At 45.4% G+C, this 15,000-nt stretch overlaps 1 protein-coding gene across 1 annotated transcript in view; it reads right to left on the bottom strand.

Moving 5' to 3' along the window:
• Positions 1-15,000, bottom strand: part of thada (THADA armadillo repeat containing) — a gene marked incomplete at its 5' end in the record, with an annotated part of 139,589 nt that overhangs the window by 66,547 nt on the left and 58,042 nt on the right. The window contains one exon of the mRNA XM_083658659.1: positions 9,558-9,689. Within this exon, the coding sequence (XP_083514785.1) occupies positions 9,558-9,689 (132 nt within the window). The remainder of the gene's footprint in view (positions 1-9,557; positions 9,690-15,000) is intronic.

Raw genomic sequence — 15,000 nt, 5'->3', positions numbered from 1 at the left:
ACGGAGCGATACGTTACTTGTTTTGATCCTGTTTGAATTGTGCCACAGGACACATGTTTGTCAATGTAAAAGAAAACTCTGCAAGTCAGGAAAGTCACAGTTTGTGGTAAAACTGTGGCACCATAAGTTATAAATCAGAAAGACTACGCACAACCAGTCACATAAGTGACGTCTCTCCCGCCAGTCCATGTTGTTGATGTTGTGTTGTTTTGTTAGAGAGCACCATGAAGCAACTACAGGCGGTTAAATGCATGTTTTGATGCTCTGCCACAGGATTTATTGTTGCGAAGTACAAGTGTTCTTTGTGTGAAATGGGCCGGCTTGTGTTTCATGGTTGACTAGTCCATACCAGAGCCGTGTGTATAGAAGAGTCGCGACATCTCCATTCACTCCAATGGAGCAGTTTTTTTTACTCTCAAGAGTTCCAGGAAGTAAGGCCCTGGATTAAGCAGCACTGTCGAGTTGCAGCAAAATAGACAGTTTGAAAGTTTTTTTTTTTTTTTTAGAATCAAATTGTACATTATCAGCTTTATTTTAGCATTCAGAAGTAGCGCGAGACCCCTTCCTGGCTGTTCATTGGCTAATGAGTCACGCATTTTGATCCTCCGCTGACGCCACTCTCTCTCTCTAAATTGCTCTGGTCCATACCGCGCCACAACTCACCATTATGAGCATTTTTCCACGCCACCCTGCCTGCACCGCATTTATTGCAACATCATTGACGGTGACTCCTCCCTCCCTGATCAACTCACTAAGGCACTAAATATACACACACACACACACACAAACTTACACACACATGCACCAACATAGACACTCACAGATACACACACACATATTTTCCGACATAGGACACACTGTACATGCGTACAGAGAGACACAATGTGCACACGCACACACACACACACACACACAGAAGAGCAAAGGTCAAAGAGGACAGAGACAGTTGCTCAGAAATAACAGAAATAGGAGAAGGAAAAGTGTGTGTGTGTGTGCGCGCCTGTGTGTGTGTGTGTGTGTGTGTGTGTGCGCGCCTGTGTGTGTGTGTGTGTGTGTGTGACATGTGTGTGTGTGACACGTGTGTGTGTGTGTGTGTGTGTGTGTGTGTGTGTGTGTGTGTGTGTTGCTGACGGGCCTGCGACGGCGTTAAAAAGCAGGGTATTTTATGAGCGTGGAGGCCAAACAAGCAGCTCTGTTCCACAGTGGAAAATCCAGCGGACGCCTCCAGAGCGACGTGAAGGTCCATCCATCAGCAGCGCGGTATGTGGACATGAAAACGATGCTCGCTTTTTTGGCTTCGGCGCGAGAGGGAGGGGGCGATATGTTTATAGACACACACACACACACACACACACACACACACACACAGACAACCACGTATTCTCTATGTTATCTCTATGCAGAATAGACAGAGATTACCATGTGTGTGTGTGGAAGTGAGAGAGAGTTAGACAGAGAGCGAGTGAGAGATGGAGTTAAAATCAACACAGAGAGACAAGGAGAGACAAGGCTGTTTGGACCAACAAGTCAACTGTCAACAAGTGCTTCTCCACCTGCTGTGGGTATGCCTGCCTCCCTGACAGACACACACACACACACACACACACACACACACACACACACACACACACCACACCCACCACCAGACACACACACACACACACACACACACACACACGCACACACACACACACACCACCAGACAGACAACCAGACAAATGTGCTGTATCAAACCAAGACAACAGTTTGCATTCCTGGGCTGTCCACGAGTGGGCACATGTGAATTTTGGTGCATGAGTATCACACATACAGGCACACACACACACACACACACACACACACACACACACACACACACACACACACACACACACACACACACACCTCTAATGGCCAAATTCCCTGTCCATTCCCCACTTTCCACCCCCCCCCCCCCCCGCGCCCCCGGGCCCCGCCCCTCCCAGTCCCCATTTGGCTCCCATATGTTAACTATCAGTGCTAATTTGTCCCATTAAATCTCTTTTGCAAAGGAAATGACAGTTTGGAGGGGTGTAATTTTAGAAGCAGGGCCGTCCCCCGTGGGCTCAGGAGGCAGACTTTTGACTGGCAGTGACAAGGCTCATCTGGGCCTCATTTCTGGAGGGACCGGTGCCGTGGGCCCGGTTTCCTCCAAAGCCCGGCTCCTCAACAAGCCCGGGCCACGACGCATGTCTGTCACTGGGGAATGTAGGCAGGCAGGCAGGCAGGCAGGCGGCTAGCGGAGTGGTGACAGTTACGTTTCACTCGCTGCATAATATCCATATGAAGATGACGATGGACGCGGGGAAACAAGCAAATACCTGCAAGTCAAGGGCATGGAATGACATTCATGTCAAACAATATTAGCGATTTTCACGACATGAGTACATTTCAGCAATGTGGCAAAATTTACAGCATTTCAATTAGAGCTGATAGGACCACTTGTGATTTAGAGACGGGTGTATTTTAGGGATGTAACGATAACTGGTTTTAATGATAACAGTGATACAATTCCTTACGATAACCGTACGGTCCGTACCATTTCAAATTTTCATTATCATTAAACAGTGCTTTGAAAAACGTAAATACTGTCCATCATCAACCAAAGTTGGCAACCGTCTCCCAGAAGATGCAAACGTGCAGCCTTGGAGAAATGATTTCAGCGAGTGTATCGATCCTTTTTGGGTCTGAGTTTTCAATATAAAACATTGTAAAACGTTTTCAGTGAGTCTCTCAGTACTTTTTGAACATTTTCAGCAATTCTTTACGAATACCGTGACAATACAATAACCGCGATCATTTTGGTCACGATAAATCGTGATGTGAAATTTTCATAGCGTTACATCTCTAAACACCTATAGTGGCTGCTTTAAGCTACGGTACGAGCAGTCAAACGCCTCTGTACGTCATGGGTATTACCCAGGCCTTCCACAGAAATGAGATACGAGACAGAGAGAGAGGGAGGGAGCGAGAGATGCCTGGTCTGGATAACGCGGGCGATAAATCAGCAGAGCACAGCGCTCGCAGGCGGCTGCCAACACAGCAGAGCCGCGGAGAGGAAGAAAGACCAAGACAGACGGGTGAGTGATAGAAGGCGAGAGACAAACCCAGGAAGACAAAACGTGAGAGAAAAAGAGACACAAAGACAAGCTGTTCCCCAGATACACACACTCATCTAGCGCTTTATGAGAAACAGCTGTGCACCTGCTTATTCATGCAAGTCTGCAGTCAGCCAATCAGTGCACGGCATAAGATCATGCAGGTCTCCAGTCAGCCAATCAGTGCACGGCATAAGATCATGCAGGTCTCCAGTCAGCCAATCGGTGCACGGCATAAGATCATGCAGGTCTCCAGTCAGCCAATCAGTGCACGGCATAAGATCATGCAGGTCTCCAGTCAGCCAATCAGTGCACGGCATAAGATCATGCAGGTCTCCAGTCAGCCAATCGGTGCACGGCATAAGATCATGCAGGTCTCCAGTCAGCCAATCAGTGCACGCTGGCATACGATCATGCAGATGCAAGTCAGAAGCTTCAGGTATCGTTCACATCAAACATCAGCGTGGTGGAAAAATGTGAGCTCAGTGACTGTGACCGTGGCTGCTGGTGCCAGACGGGCTGGTTGGAGTATTTCTGAAACTGCTGATCTCCTGGGATTTTCAAGCATAAAGAGTCTCTAATGGTTCTACAGAATGGTACGAAACACACAAACCATCCAGCGAGCGAGCGAGCGAGCGACAGTTCGAGGTTGATGAGAGAGGTCAGAGGTCAGAGGAGAATGGTCAGGGCTGGTTGGAGCCGACAGAAAGGCGACAGTAAACACAAAGCATCTCAGAATGCAACATGTCCGACCTGGAGGCGGATGTCACTTTGGTAGCCGGTCAATCTGGGAACCCAGAGTCTATTTCTATTTGAAAAATAGACTCTGGGACAGCCTTACCGTTTTTCCCAGCTTCCTGTACAGCACGCCTCTCCTGCCACCGTCACTTCCTTTTCCACGTCCGTGCTCCACTGTTTACAGTCTGAATAGCAACTTGCACCCCGACTTTCCAGTCATTTTCCACTGTTGTTGTAAGACGAGTTGGCGTCTTCTGTGCAGTGTGTTTATGCGTTAACATTATTAGCGAATAGCCGAAAGGGACGCGTAAAAAGGAAAGCGGAAGTGACAGAAAAGCCACCGTCACTTCCTTTTCCGCGTCCATTAGACTCTGGGTTCCCAGATTGGTAGCCAGTTGGCACTGAGCTGAAAGCTGATACCTACCCAGTAGTAGCAAGGTGTTGCTAATAAAGTAAATGTTAACTCATTTAGTAGAGGGGTGTAATGAATAAGATAAATGTGTCTAGTCTCGTCGTCGTCGTCATCCTCCTCCTCGTCGTCATCGTCATCAGCGTTATCCGTGCAGGCATGACGCATGCAGAGGCTGAGCCCACGAGGGAATGAGGAACATCAGAGACATGAAGATGAAATGGCTGCATGGCGTGATGGAGGGATGAGGGGAGGACAGTGGGAGGGAGGCGGTACTCCAGCCTGACAGCGTAAGAGGAGTTGAGCTACGGCTAGAGGAGGCCGGGGGGGTCAGATGCAGAGAGGGGTGGGTTGACAGTCATCAGCCTCCACAGACACGTCCACACACGCCCGGAGAAGATGGGCCAGGAGGTGGGGGGCAGGGAGGCGAGGGGAATGGAGGGGGGGGGAACCAGGGCTGGAGCCAAGGCAGTTAGGGCTATATTTAACATCTCCAACATGTGGGCTTCATTTGGGGGGTGGATGCGTGTGCTGCATACCTCCTCTGACAAGAACCAGCCAGCCGGCCAGTCAGTACTCGGCTATGGGCCCGTTAACTACACCCAAAAGGAGGGTTCTTCGAGGGCTCTTTGGTTCAGGTACAGGTTCTATTGAGCAGGACTCTCAGTACCAGGCCGGTGCTTGAGAATATTAGCGTTTATCACTGCCTCTTCAGTCTTCAGCACCTCCACTCCCACCAGGAGGTGAAGACGTGTAGGTCAGAGTGTGCAGTTTACACTATCACGTTATATGATCTCGGGGTATTGAAGTCTTCAAAATTTAAACGGTTATCTCCGACGGCTATTTGGGGCCGCCGACGTGCTGGATTGCCAAGTGCAGCTTTGAAAGTCTTAAATCTGCCACTTACATTTTGCTTGTGTCTGGATTTTTCTTGAATGATAACTTGGATCGCTTAACTAGTGTTAAGAAAATTATTGAAACAAGATGATTTGGAATAAGTGATTGAAAACTCCTGTAATCATACAATAAATGAGATGGAAATTCTTTTGAGTGACAATAAACGATCATTTAGTCAACTATTTTAATAAACTAAAGGAAATGGATGAAAAGTTTTGGAGTAGTGTGGAGTTACATTTTCAACAACAGGTGTTTATCTCAAACCAAGCCAGTATCTATTAACTCATTGAGTGCCAGCCACTTTTGGAGAACGGACGCTCCCAGTGCCAGAGTTTCAGAGCGTTTACAGTGATTTCTCGAGGCCCACAGAATATTGTGTGATATTACTATGTAAACACCGAACACACACAAAGAACGAGGAGACTCTCTTCTATCATCAGCAAAAAAAAGTTTGTGGGAGTGTCTGGTGGCTCTGCTGCGTTTGCTCTGCGTTTGCTCTGCACTGAAAAGTGCGCTGCACCCCGCTTTTTCACAGCGTGTCGCCGGCTCCCAGCTGTGAATAATGTAACTTTTCAGAAAGACGCTGGTGTCGGCAACTAAATCATGCGGATGGGCTATCGCAGCGGACACGGAGGGGCTCAATTGTGGCAGCAGATTGGCTGCAGCAGGCACAGCTAACGTTATGCTTCATGCATATCGATGCATACGGATGCGATTTCCGTTTCCCCATGACTTCTTCTCTGTTTTTTACTCAACTTTCTCTAATCTGGAGAGCACTGTCGCCACCTAATGGGTCTGTAAAATAGCTTTTACACATTCAACATCCACCATACTTTCACAGGAGATGGATCTGGCTTTGATCCACGTCCCACCGTCAAAAAACGCAATTGACGACTTTAGTCGTCATTGGCACTGAACGTTAGTATTTGAATTGACGACTATACTCGTCCTTGGCACTCAATGAGTTAAGATCAGTTTTTGTCTGTTGTGCAGTGTTATGTCCACCAGACTGTAAGCTGCATCTTAGAGAAGAAAGGCCACATCTGTGGACGGTCCTGAGACCTGAGGGGACGACTGAGGACAAAACTGACAGATTTGATAAAAGCTCAGAGGACGGTTGGAAGGACAGACCCAATCATCAGCTCACATCACAGCAGCTAGCTGGGCCCGGTGCTGAGGAGAATCTGCTGAAACCATTAGGCCGCTTCTTCCCATCACACACACACACACACACACACACACACACACACACACACACACACACACACACACACACACACACACATGTAACGCAGATATAGAGACACTGCATGAAATAGGCCACGCCCATCACGTGGGAAAGTTCTCCATTCACCATACACCAGCGTCATTTTCCTTGAATTAAACATAGCTAAAAGCTGTTGTCTGGTGGGGCTGCGCAGACAACAAATGTAAAAAAAAAAAACGCCAATTCAAGTTTTATTGTACTCCCGAGCAAAGCAAGGAAGCCGTTGAGAATTGGCGAGAAGAAAAATGTGGATCTAGCTGTCAAGGAAGTAAGTTGGAGTGTTCATCTTGCCGTATATATGATCTTTGTGTGCAACACGCAACCATGCATGCGACATAGGAGAACGCCAGGATTGGGGGGGGGTTATTTATTTCCCCCCATTTTGGGCGTGGTTTCTGAATGATGATGCGCTCCGCAGTGTCTCTATACACAAATTGGTATAGATAGGTACAAACACCCTAAAATACCCTAAGCCTAACCCATAGCATAGATGATATACTCTAATAAATAGACACAGACATGCACAGTACACCACTCAAGTACTGTTATCTTCACTGGAGTGTATTACAACCCCAACCCACCATCACCACCACTCCTTTCCAAGTTTCCCATCGCCAGGGAACAGAACGATACATGATCCATTATCAAGCAAATGTCAAACTATTATTTAAGACTTTTGTTAAATAAACAGATTGGACCTGGGTGTGATTTTGTAATGAACTCAGCGATGAGAAGCTGCCATCATTTTTGTTTTAACCTTGATTTTGCTGTGTGTTTGCCTGCCTGTTTGTGCATTTGGGTGCTAAAAGTAGATAGGTGGCACGCTATCTCCACGCAAACATTTTTTATTTGTTAAGAAAGTACAAAGACGTTTACTGACAACAAGGCAGATGGTCTCCATACACAAGCAAACTGTACTAGTACAGATAGCAAACATTATTGAGAGCCAAAGTGGAACGTCACTTCCTGCTTCAGCACTGTACCAGAGATTTTCATCCGCCATTGATTTTCCCATAGACATTTCGTAAAATGCTTATAAAAATTGTTTTACTTGTTCAAACCAAACGGTACAGATATATTTAGAAACAGGAGATATCGCATAACATTTCACTCGGAACAAAACATTTTTAACACAACATTTTTTTATTTTTTTTTGGTCCGAGTGAAATGTTCTATGGTCTCTCCCGATTCTAAATATATCTGAATCGTTTGGTTTCAACAAGTATAACTCTTTTTATAAGCATTTTACGAAATGTCTATGGGAAAATAAATTGCGGAAAAATCTCTGGTACAGTGCTGAAGCAGGAAGTGACGTTCACTTTGCCTCTCTATTTCCCACAGCAAAAAACAAAAAAACAAAAAATACACACATTCAAAGCTATAGTTGTCAGAGGATGATTGCCCCCTGGCTGTGTGTGTATGTGTGTGTGTGTGTGTGTGTGTGTGTGTGTGTGTGTGTGTGTGTGTTTGTGTGTGTGTGTGCACGCATGTGTGTGTGTGTGTGAGTGCGTGTGTGTGTGTGCATGCGCGTGTGTATGTGTATGTGTGTGTGCAATGTGATGTACAGGCAGCTCTATATGCAGGTGCAGTGGAGCGCCGTGTTCCAATAATATTTGCGTGTTTGTGCGTCTCAGGAATGTGCGAAATGCGTGCTGCTGTAACCGCACTTTCCCATTCGCCCGTCCACTTCACTCCCCGGCAAACAGCAAACGCACTTCAGATAAAAACCAGTGAGAATCTAACGGTGCACGGCGACATGAGACGACACACAAACAACAGACAACAAACAGAGACACAGAGTGTGGACACAGATTAGGACAGACACAAACACACAGAGACAAACGGAGACGGGTGCTTAGACTAGAGGCGGGTGTTTTGTCTCGGTGCCACAGAAACACAAAAAAACACAACGAAAATAAATGTAAATGTGTATTTGTGGAGTGCAAAGTAAGAAAAAAAAGATCAAACTGACAGAATGAGACACAATACGTTTGGATAAAGGATGCAGGAAAAACAGCTGCGCACCTAAACAGAATCGAGCTTCCCTGAACGCACGCACAAAACACACAAACGCACAAATACTTTGTGCTTAGACTACAGGTGTTTTGTCTTGGTGATTGTAAGTGGTCCGATAGAAAAAGGTCTCGTTCAGACACCTGTTTGGGAGACGTTCAAGGCAGCTGGGCGAGCAGCTGTGTGACCCTGTGGGTTTTGATAAGAGGATTGTCCAAGCTAATCTTAGCGTTATTACTCTTTTTGTTTTTAATTCAACCTTTATTTAGCCAGACAAGATGACTCAACATTGCATTACATTACATAATTTGGCAGATGCTTTCATCCAAAGCGACTTACAATATCACCTTTTGTCAACCGTAGAGAAATCAACTATGCAACACATTCTATGACAGCTACAAGTTTTTGAAGGAATAGAGTAGCACTTGTAGAAAGTAGTTGGAGATTATTATTATACAATTTTTTAAGAGAGATGTTAGTTCACGATGGGCACAGGTGGAGCCAGAAAAGTTGTGTTTTTAGTCTTTGCCGAAAGACGGGCAGTGATTCGGCCGTCCTGACCCAAATCGCATGCTCATTTACAGTGATAGTCCGGGTCAGTGGGTGCAGTTGGAAGGACGCTCACTTAGGGGGTTGACTGCCTTGCTCAAGGGCACTTCAACTCTTTGTCGGTGGAGGGCAACGGGTCGTCGGCGCATACTAAGGCGGTGAAATATGGAGAACCTTACACAAAAAACAACTCGCTCCCGATATACAGTATACCCAATATAAAAAAAATTGCAAAATTCTTTGTTTTAATTGCCTGTAGGAAATGAATGGAACTATTTTCAACTTGCATTTATAGCGTCCAGTAAAATGGAGATAAAGACAAAAGGCTACTCATTTCTGATCGTTAATAACTGCTCACAACACAAGGTGTTTGAGTTGTACCTTTTTATTGCATTGTCAGAAATGAGTAGGCTTTTGTTTCACCCTGATTTTACTGGTTGCTACATCCAAATGAAAGTGGAAAAAAACTAATGGGTTTTCCTTTCACACTTCAAGGCAATAAAAACGAGAAATTGTGCCCACTGTGTGTGTGTGTGTGTGTGTGTGTGTGTGGAGGCCGGCCACTCACCTGATGATAAAAGGCATGAAAGGGGCGAGTCCCAAGGGAGAGGAGGAGCCGTCCATGGGGGAGGGGTAGAGCCTGCCGAGCACCAGCAGCAGCAGGAAGAGACTGGGGTGCAGCTTCACCTGGCCACTGTCACTGCGCACACACACACACACACACACACACACACACACACACACACACACACACACACACACACACACACACAAATCAGGACTCAGCAGTTGGCAGGTCACCTCGCGTCAAGAGGAAAATTCTGCTGGCTTAAATCATGGCCCGTTCCTTTATCGCAAAATAACTGGGATGTGGAGGCTAAATGACATCACATCCTTTCTGTTAGCGTTCCATTTGCAAACTAGAACGACCGCACCTTTGGATTTATGCCTCCGGCCATTAGTTCATTCTTGGGAATCGCGTTCGTGAGGTCACAGTGACCTTGAACTTTCACCACCAAAATGTAATCAGTTCATCCTTGAGGCCAAGTTAATGTTTGAGGCAAATTTGAAGAAATTCCGTCAAGGCATTCCTGAGATATGGCGTTAACAAGCTTGAAAATGGCGTTGGAGAGGTCACAGTGACCTTGACCTTTGATCACCAAAATGTCATCCGTTCATCCTTGCGCCCAAGTCGACATTTGAGCGAAATTGGAAGAAATTCCATCAAGCCGTTCTTGAGATATCGCTTTAACGAACTTGGGAATGGCATTCGTGAGGTCACAGTGACCTTGACCTTTGACCATGAAAATCTAATCAGTTCATCCTTGAGTCCAAGTCGATGTTTGAGGCAAATTTGATGAAACTCCGTCAAGGCATTCCTGAGATATCGCGTTAACAAGCTTGAAAATGGCGTTCGAGAGGTCACAGTGACCTTGACCTTTGACCACCAAAATCTAATCAGATCATCCTTGAGTCTAAGTCGATGTTTGAGGCAAATTTGATGAAATTCCGTCAAGGCGTTCCTCAGATATCGCGTTAACGAACATTGGACGTACGGACGGACGGGCAACCCGGATCCATAATGCCTCCGGCCTGGCTATCGCCGGCGGAGGCATAAAAACTGGAGCTGGGAAGTTCACTGTTGAATTGCGTCACATCCGTTTAAACAAGTCAGCTCTTGGTCAGATCCAGTCGCTAGCCAGCCTAGCTATTGTTAGCAATAATAGTTGATAACAAGGCATTTAGCGCATACAAACACTGCAGCAACATGTCCACACAGATAGAAGTTAGACAGCGCTGTGTGTACAGCTGATTTAATGAGACACAAACAAGACAGACGTGCTAATAAACAGCATTTACTACGCTTATAACTACTGTTGTTGAGCAGAGCAGCCATCTTGGATTTTTGAGGTCGGGGCTGCTGAGGCTCCTACGAGTTTGGAATGGGAAATACCAGCTGTGGTGACGTCACCGTCCCAGCTCATGACCTTTGAACCGTAAGATTACCAGTTATAAAGGAATGCACGATAAATCGATCACATGCAAACCGTACCTTCGCGTCATACAGAAGTGTATAAAGTGCCTAGTTGCTTTGGTGATGGGTAGGTGACAACTGTATTGTAAATGTATGGCAGGAGAGCTGCATGGCTTCTGTGCAGTCCAAACTAATTACTAACTAATTAGTTAGTAACTAATTACTAACTAACTAATAAGAGACTTGGAGGAGGCAGGGGGCAAATGGGAAAAACACACACATTAGTCCCTCAGCTCGTAGATGGTCGAGAAACAAATCACAATCGTTTTTTTGCCATGTCAGCATTGACGTCATTCACTGTTACTGTCATCAGACTGTACGATTGTAAGAAACTATTGTTTGTAAAATGCTTCAAATCATGCTGAATGAAATGAAAACTGACTTTCTTGGCCTTTTAGCTCATTCTATCACATCATACACATATTTGACAGGTTTATATCAAAATCTCATTACTTTACTTCCTGGAAATGGACAATATTTATTGGGGACGTCATCCTGTACTAGGAGGAATAAGCAAAAAAAAATCTAATAAAAACATTTTTTTTTGTTTTACAATCCAGCTCATCCACCCCTCCTATCAAATAAAACGTATTGTTATAGGTTGATGCAATATCTTTTTATTGCATTATCCTTGCTGACATATTGTTTTATCTTCCTTTTCTGTCTATTTATCTTGTGGTGCCTTTTTGGTTATACAAATAATGTATTCTATCAGTTATGATTATGGTCTTTTCTTTTATTATTTTATCTCAAACCTCTCACCGCTCCCTTCGCTCCTCTACCAGTGCAGGGCGCCTCGCTCCTCCTTCGCTACGGGCGCTCAAAAGTCGCTCATCCCGATCTCGACTCTTCTCCTCCCTGGCACCCCAATGGTGGAACGAGCTGCCACCTTCGGTCAGGACTGCTGAATCACTGCCGATCTTTCGGAAAAGACTAAAGACTCACCTTTTCAGGCTCCACCTGGGCCCTTCTTGATCTAACTCCTTTCTCTCTCTTCTTTCTCTCTCTTTATTTAATATTATAAAAAAAAAAAAAAAAAAAAAATCCTAAACTAAAACTCGTACCACTGTTCCTTCAGGATTTGTAGTTGTCATAGACTGTGCTCCATAGTTGATTGCTCTATTGCTGACAAAAAGTGTGTTACTGTAAGTCGCTTTGGATAAAAGCGTCTGCCAAATGACGTAATGTAATGTAATGTAATGTTATCTTCTCCAACGTGATACAAAAGTTATTACTCTCATTATTATTACTAATATAAGGTGCATAAAAACCGGTCTGGTTGCAATACTGGGCGGGGAGGATGGGATTCACGATAAAATGAATATCATTTATTTCCACAATAAAACATAATGGGCCTACATTCTTGTAGGGGTGACACACACAATTTACATCCGAAAACCACCCACGCTCCGATCCAGTCATCTCCTCATCTGTCCCTGAGCTTTTCACCTCCCCTCCTTTTCTCTGGACTTGGAGTCAATATCCTTCCATCAGCCACTGACTCAGACTGGAAACTGTCTCTCTCTGCCAGCAGCTTCAGTTTCTCTCTGACACACTTTGCAATGAAGGCAGGGGGGGAATGCAGACACACAGAGAGAGATAAATGAGGGAAACACCAAACAATATGGATATATCAAGCAGGAACTTGCAAGGCACCTTTCCTTCAGAGCAGCTTCAGTCCTCCTTGTCCTGCTCAACTGTGTGCAGCCAGTGAGATGTTGGAGCGTCCTTTTCTTCTAGAAGGAAAGACTACGTGCTTTGGAAGGATGGATGTGGAAATTGACTTCCTATATGTATAAAAGCTTGGAGGATGTTTAGATCTGCTGATTGGGGTCATGGAAGGAGCCCGGCAACGTCATCCTGATGTTCATGAATCCACTCTTTAATTTGTTTAGCACTGTGTGTGTACACGGGATGGGAGCATCTTGGAAATAATGGGAACATCGTGAACCAAAAACTGCAGCCACTTGAGGCTGGCTGCGAAAGTACGTCGTTCCCCACAGAGCCCCGTGCTAAATGACCGACTTTACAGCAGAAAGAATGCCCTCCTCTCTCAGCACAAGAAGAGGGTCATCACCTTACCACGGAGTCATTACGCCAACATTAGTCGCCGTGCTATTTTGTGAATAAAGCTTGCTTGTCAAATTTTACCCACTGGTCTCTCATGATTGAAACATGTTGACAGCCTGGTTCAAAAACGGTCTTGGTCTCTCTATAGCTAATTTAACCGTTCATCACAACTGCAAAAAGAAGTCCGGGTTGTATATAAGTGAATGATAAAATGACCCAACTTCTCACTTGATTGATGACCTCAGTAAACACTTTCCTAATGAGTTGATGGTCTCAATCATTAGTTTCAAGTCTTCTTCAATAAAGCATGATGTTTATTTTGTAAATTATGGCTCAATCTAGCCTAAAATAGACGATGAAGCGGGACGATTTGGGGTGTCATCGAGAGGTCGCCTGTCCAGTGACCGTGCAGCCCGAGCGGACGATCACAGACCAATAGCAGGCCGAGCTGGGGCTCTTCTCGTGAAAACATGATGGCGACGGTCACAATGTGAAAGTCCAGGCTTCATCAGATCAAGTCCAGAAACCAATAAGGTGACGTCACAGTGACTGCATCCATATTTGTATACAGTCTTCATCTGCGCGCTGCATATAAAGTTGGATGACATGTTGACACAGGATGTCCCTCAGGTCCTGTCATTAGTTTGAGGTTCTAATGGAGCAGAGATAGAGAAACAGACCCCCTGCAAAAACAACTTGTGCTATTCATTACTCCATTCACCAACAATGCACACACTATGTAAACACACACACACACACACACGAGAACACACACGAGAACACAAACACACACACACACACACACACACACACACGGCTGTGTACACACACACACGGCTGTGTACACACACACACACACACACACACACACACACACACACACACACCACAACCCACTGGGACAGCCACGCAATCAGCGGGATGAAAATGTAATAGCAACCCAATTAGGAACTGGTCTGTGTTTAGTGTCCTGGTTCAGTCAGGCACAGCGGGACAGGATGTGATGTCACAGAGACACCACAGAGGGGGCGTGGCGGGGCATGGGGGGGAGGGGCATGGCGAACATTTCAGGCCTTGTTGGGATGCAGCTGGAGGCAGAGGGACACAGGGAGATAGAGACGATGGGGAGAAATAGAAACACTTGGCCGCATGGAAAACAAACTCTGTGGTATTTCATGGCAGTCCCAAAAGTCCACCACTTTCCCAGAATTTGTTCTCTCTCCCTCCGCTGCTGCTCCGTCATCTTCAGTCCTACTAAGGCGTTATTTTTGTTATACATGTTGTCGTGTCAAAGTCTGTCAACTTACTTTGGACAATGTCAGTTGCCTACTATCACTCTCAATACAGTAAATGCTAAAGCAGGGGTGGGCAACTGGCGGCCCCCGGGCCGCATGCGGCCCCCGACCTCACTCAGTGTGGCCCCTGGGTCGATTTCCCCCAAAAATAAAAATAAAATAAAAATTACAAGGTGGACGTTTTTGGTTAGGTTAGGTTAGACCACCAAAATCTGTGTTTTTATTTTACTGTACATCACAGAACATGGCGCTAATGGCGTTAGCATTGTCCATCCACATACTGTTTAACGTTAGCATTTGAGTTAACGCTATTGTAACTATATACAGGATGCACATTGCACATGCAACATTACTAATCTGATTAATATCACATATTTGGGTGATGTACCCCATCAACTTAATGTAGCGGGCTGTTTTAAAGCTAGAGCAAAGTTTCGGGTGTCATCTGAATGGAAGAATTACAAAATTTGAATATGAAAAATATAAATGTTGGTATAATAAACTTTGATTCAGGCTAGAGGCTCTAGATAGGGACTAAGGAAGCGCTGCAGCCACTTTCCTTATTCTTGTCTTTTGTTATTGTTATTGTTTTGGCTACTATGCACTTTGAG

The sequence above is a fragment of the Poromitra crassiceps genome, assembly GCF_964638095.1.
Source record: "Poromitra crassiceps genome assembly, chromosome: 22".
NCBI classification, from domain to species: domain Eukaryota; kingdom Metazoa; phylum Chordata; class Actinopteri; order Beryciformes; family Melamphaidae; genus Poromitra; species Poromitra crassiceps.
The sequence above is the reverse complement of the archived record's forward strand: the minus strand, read 5'-3'. Positions and strand labels throughout refer to the sequence as shown.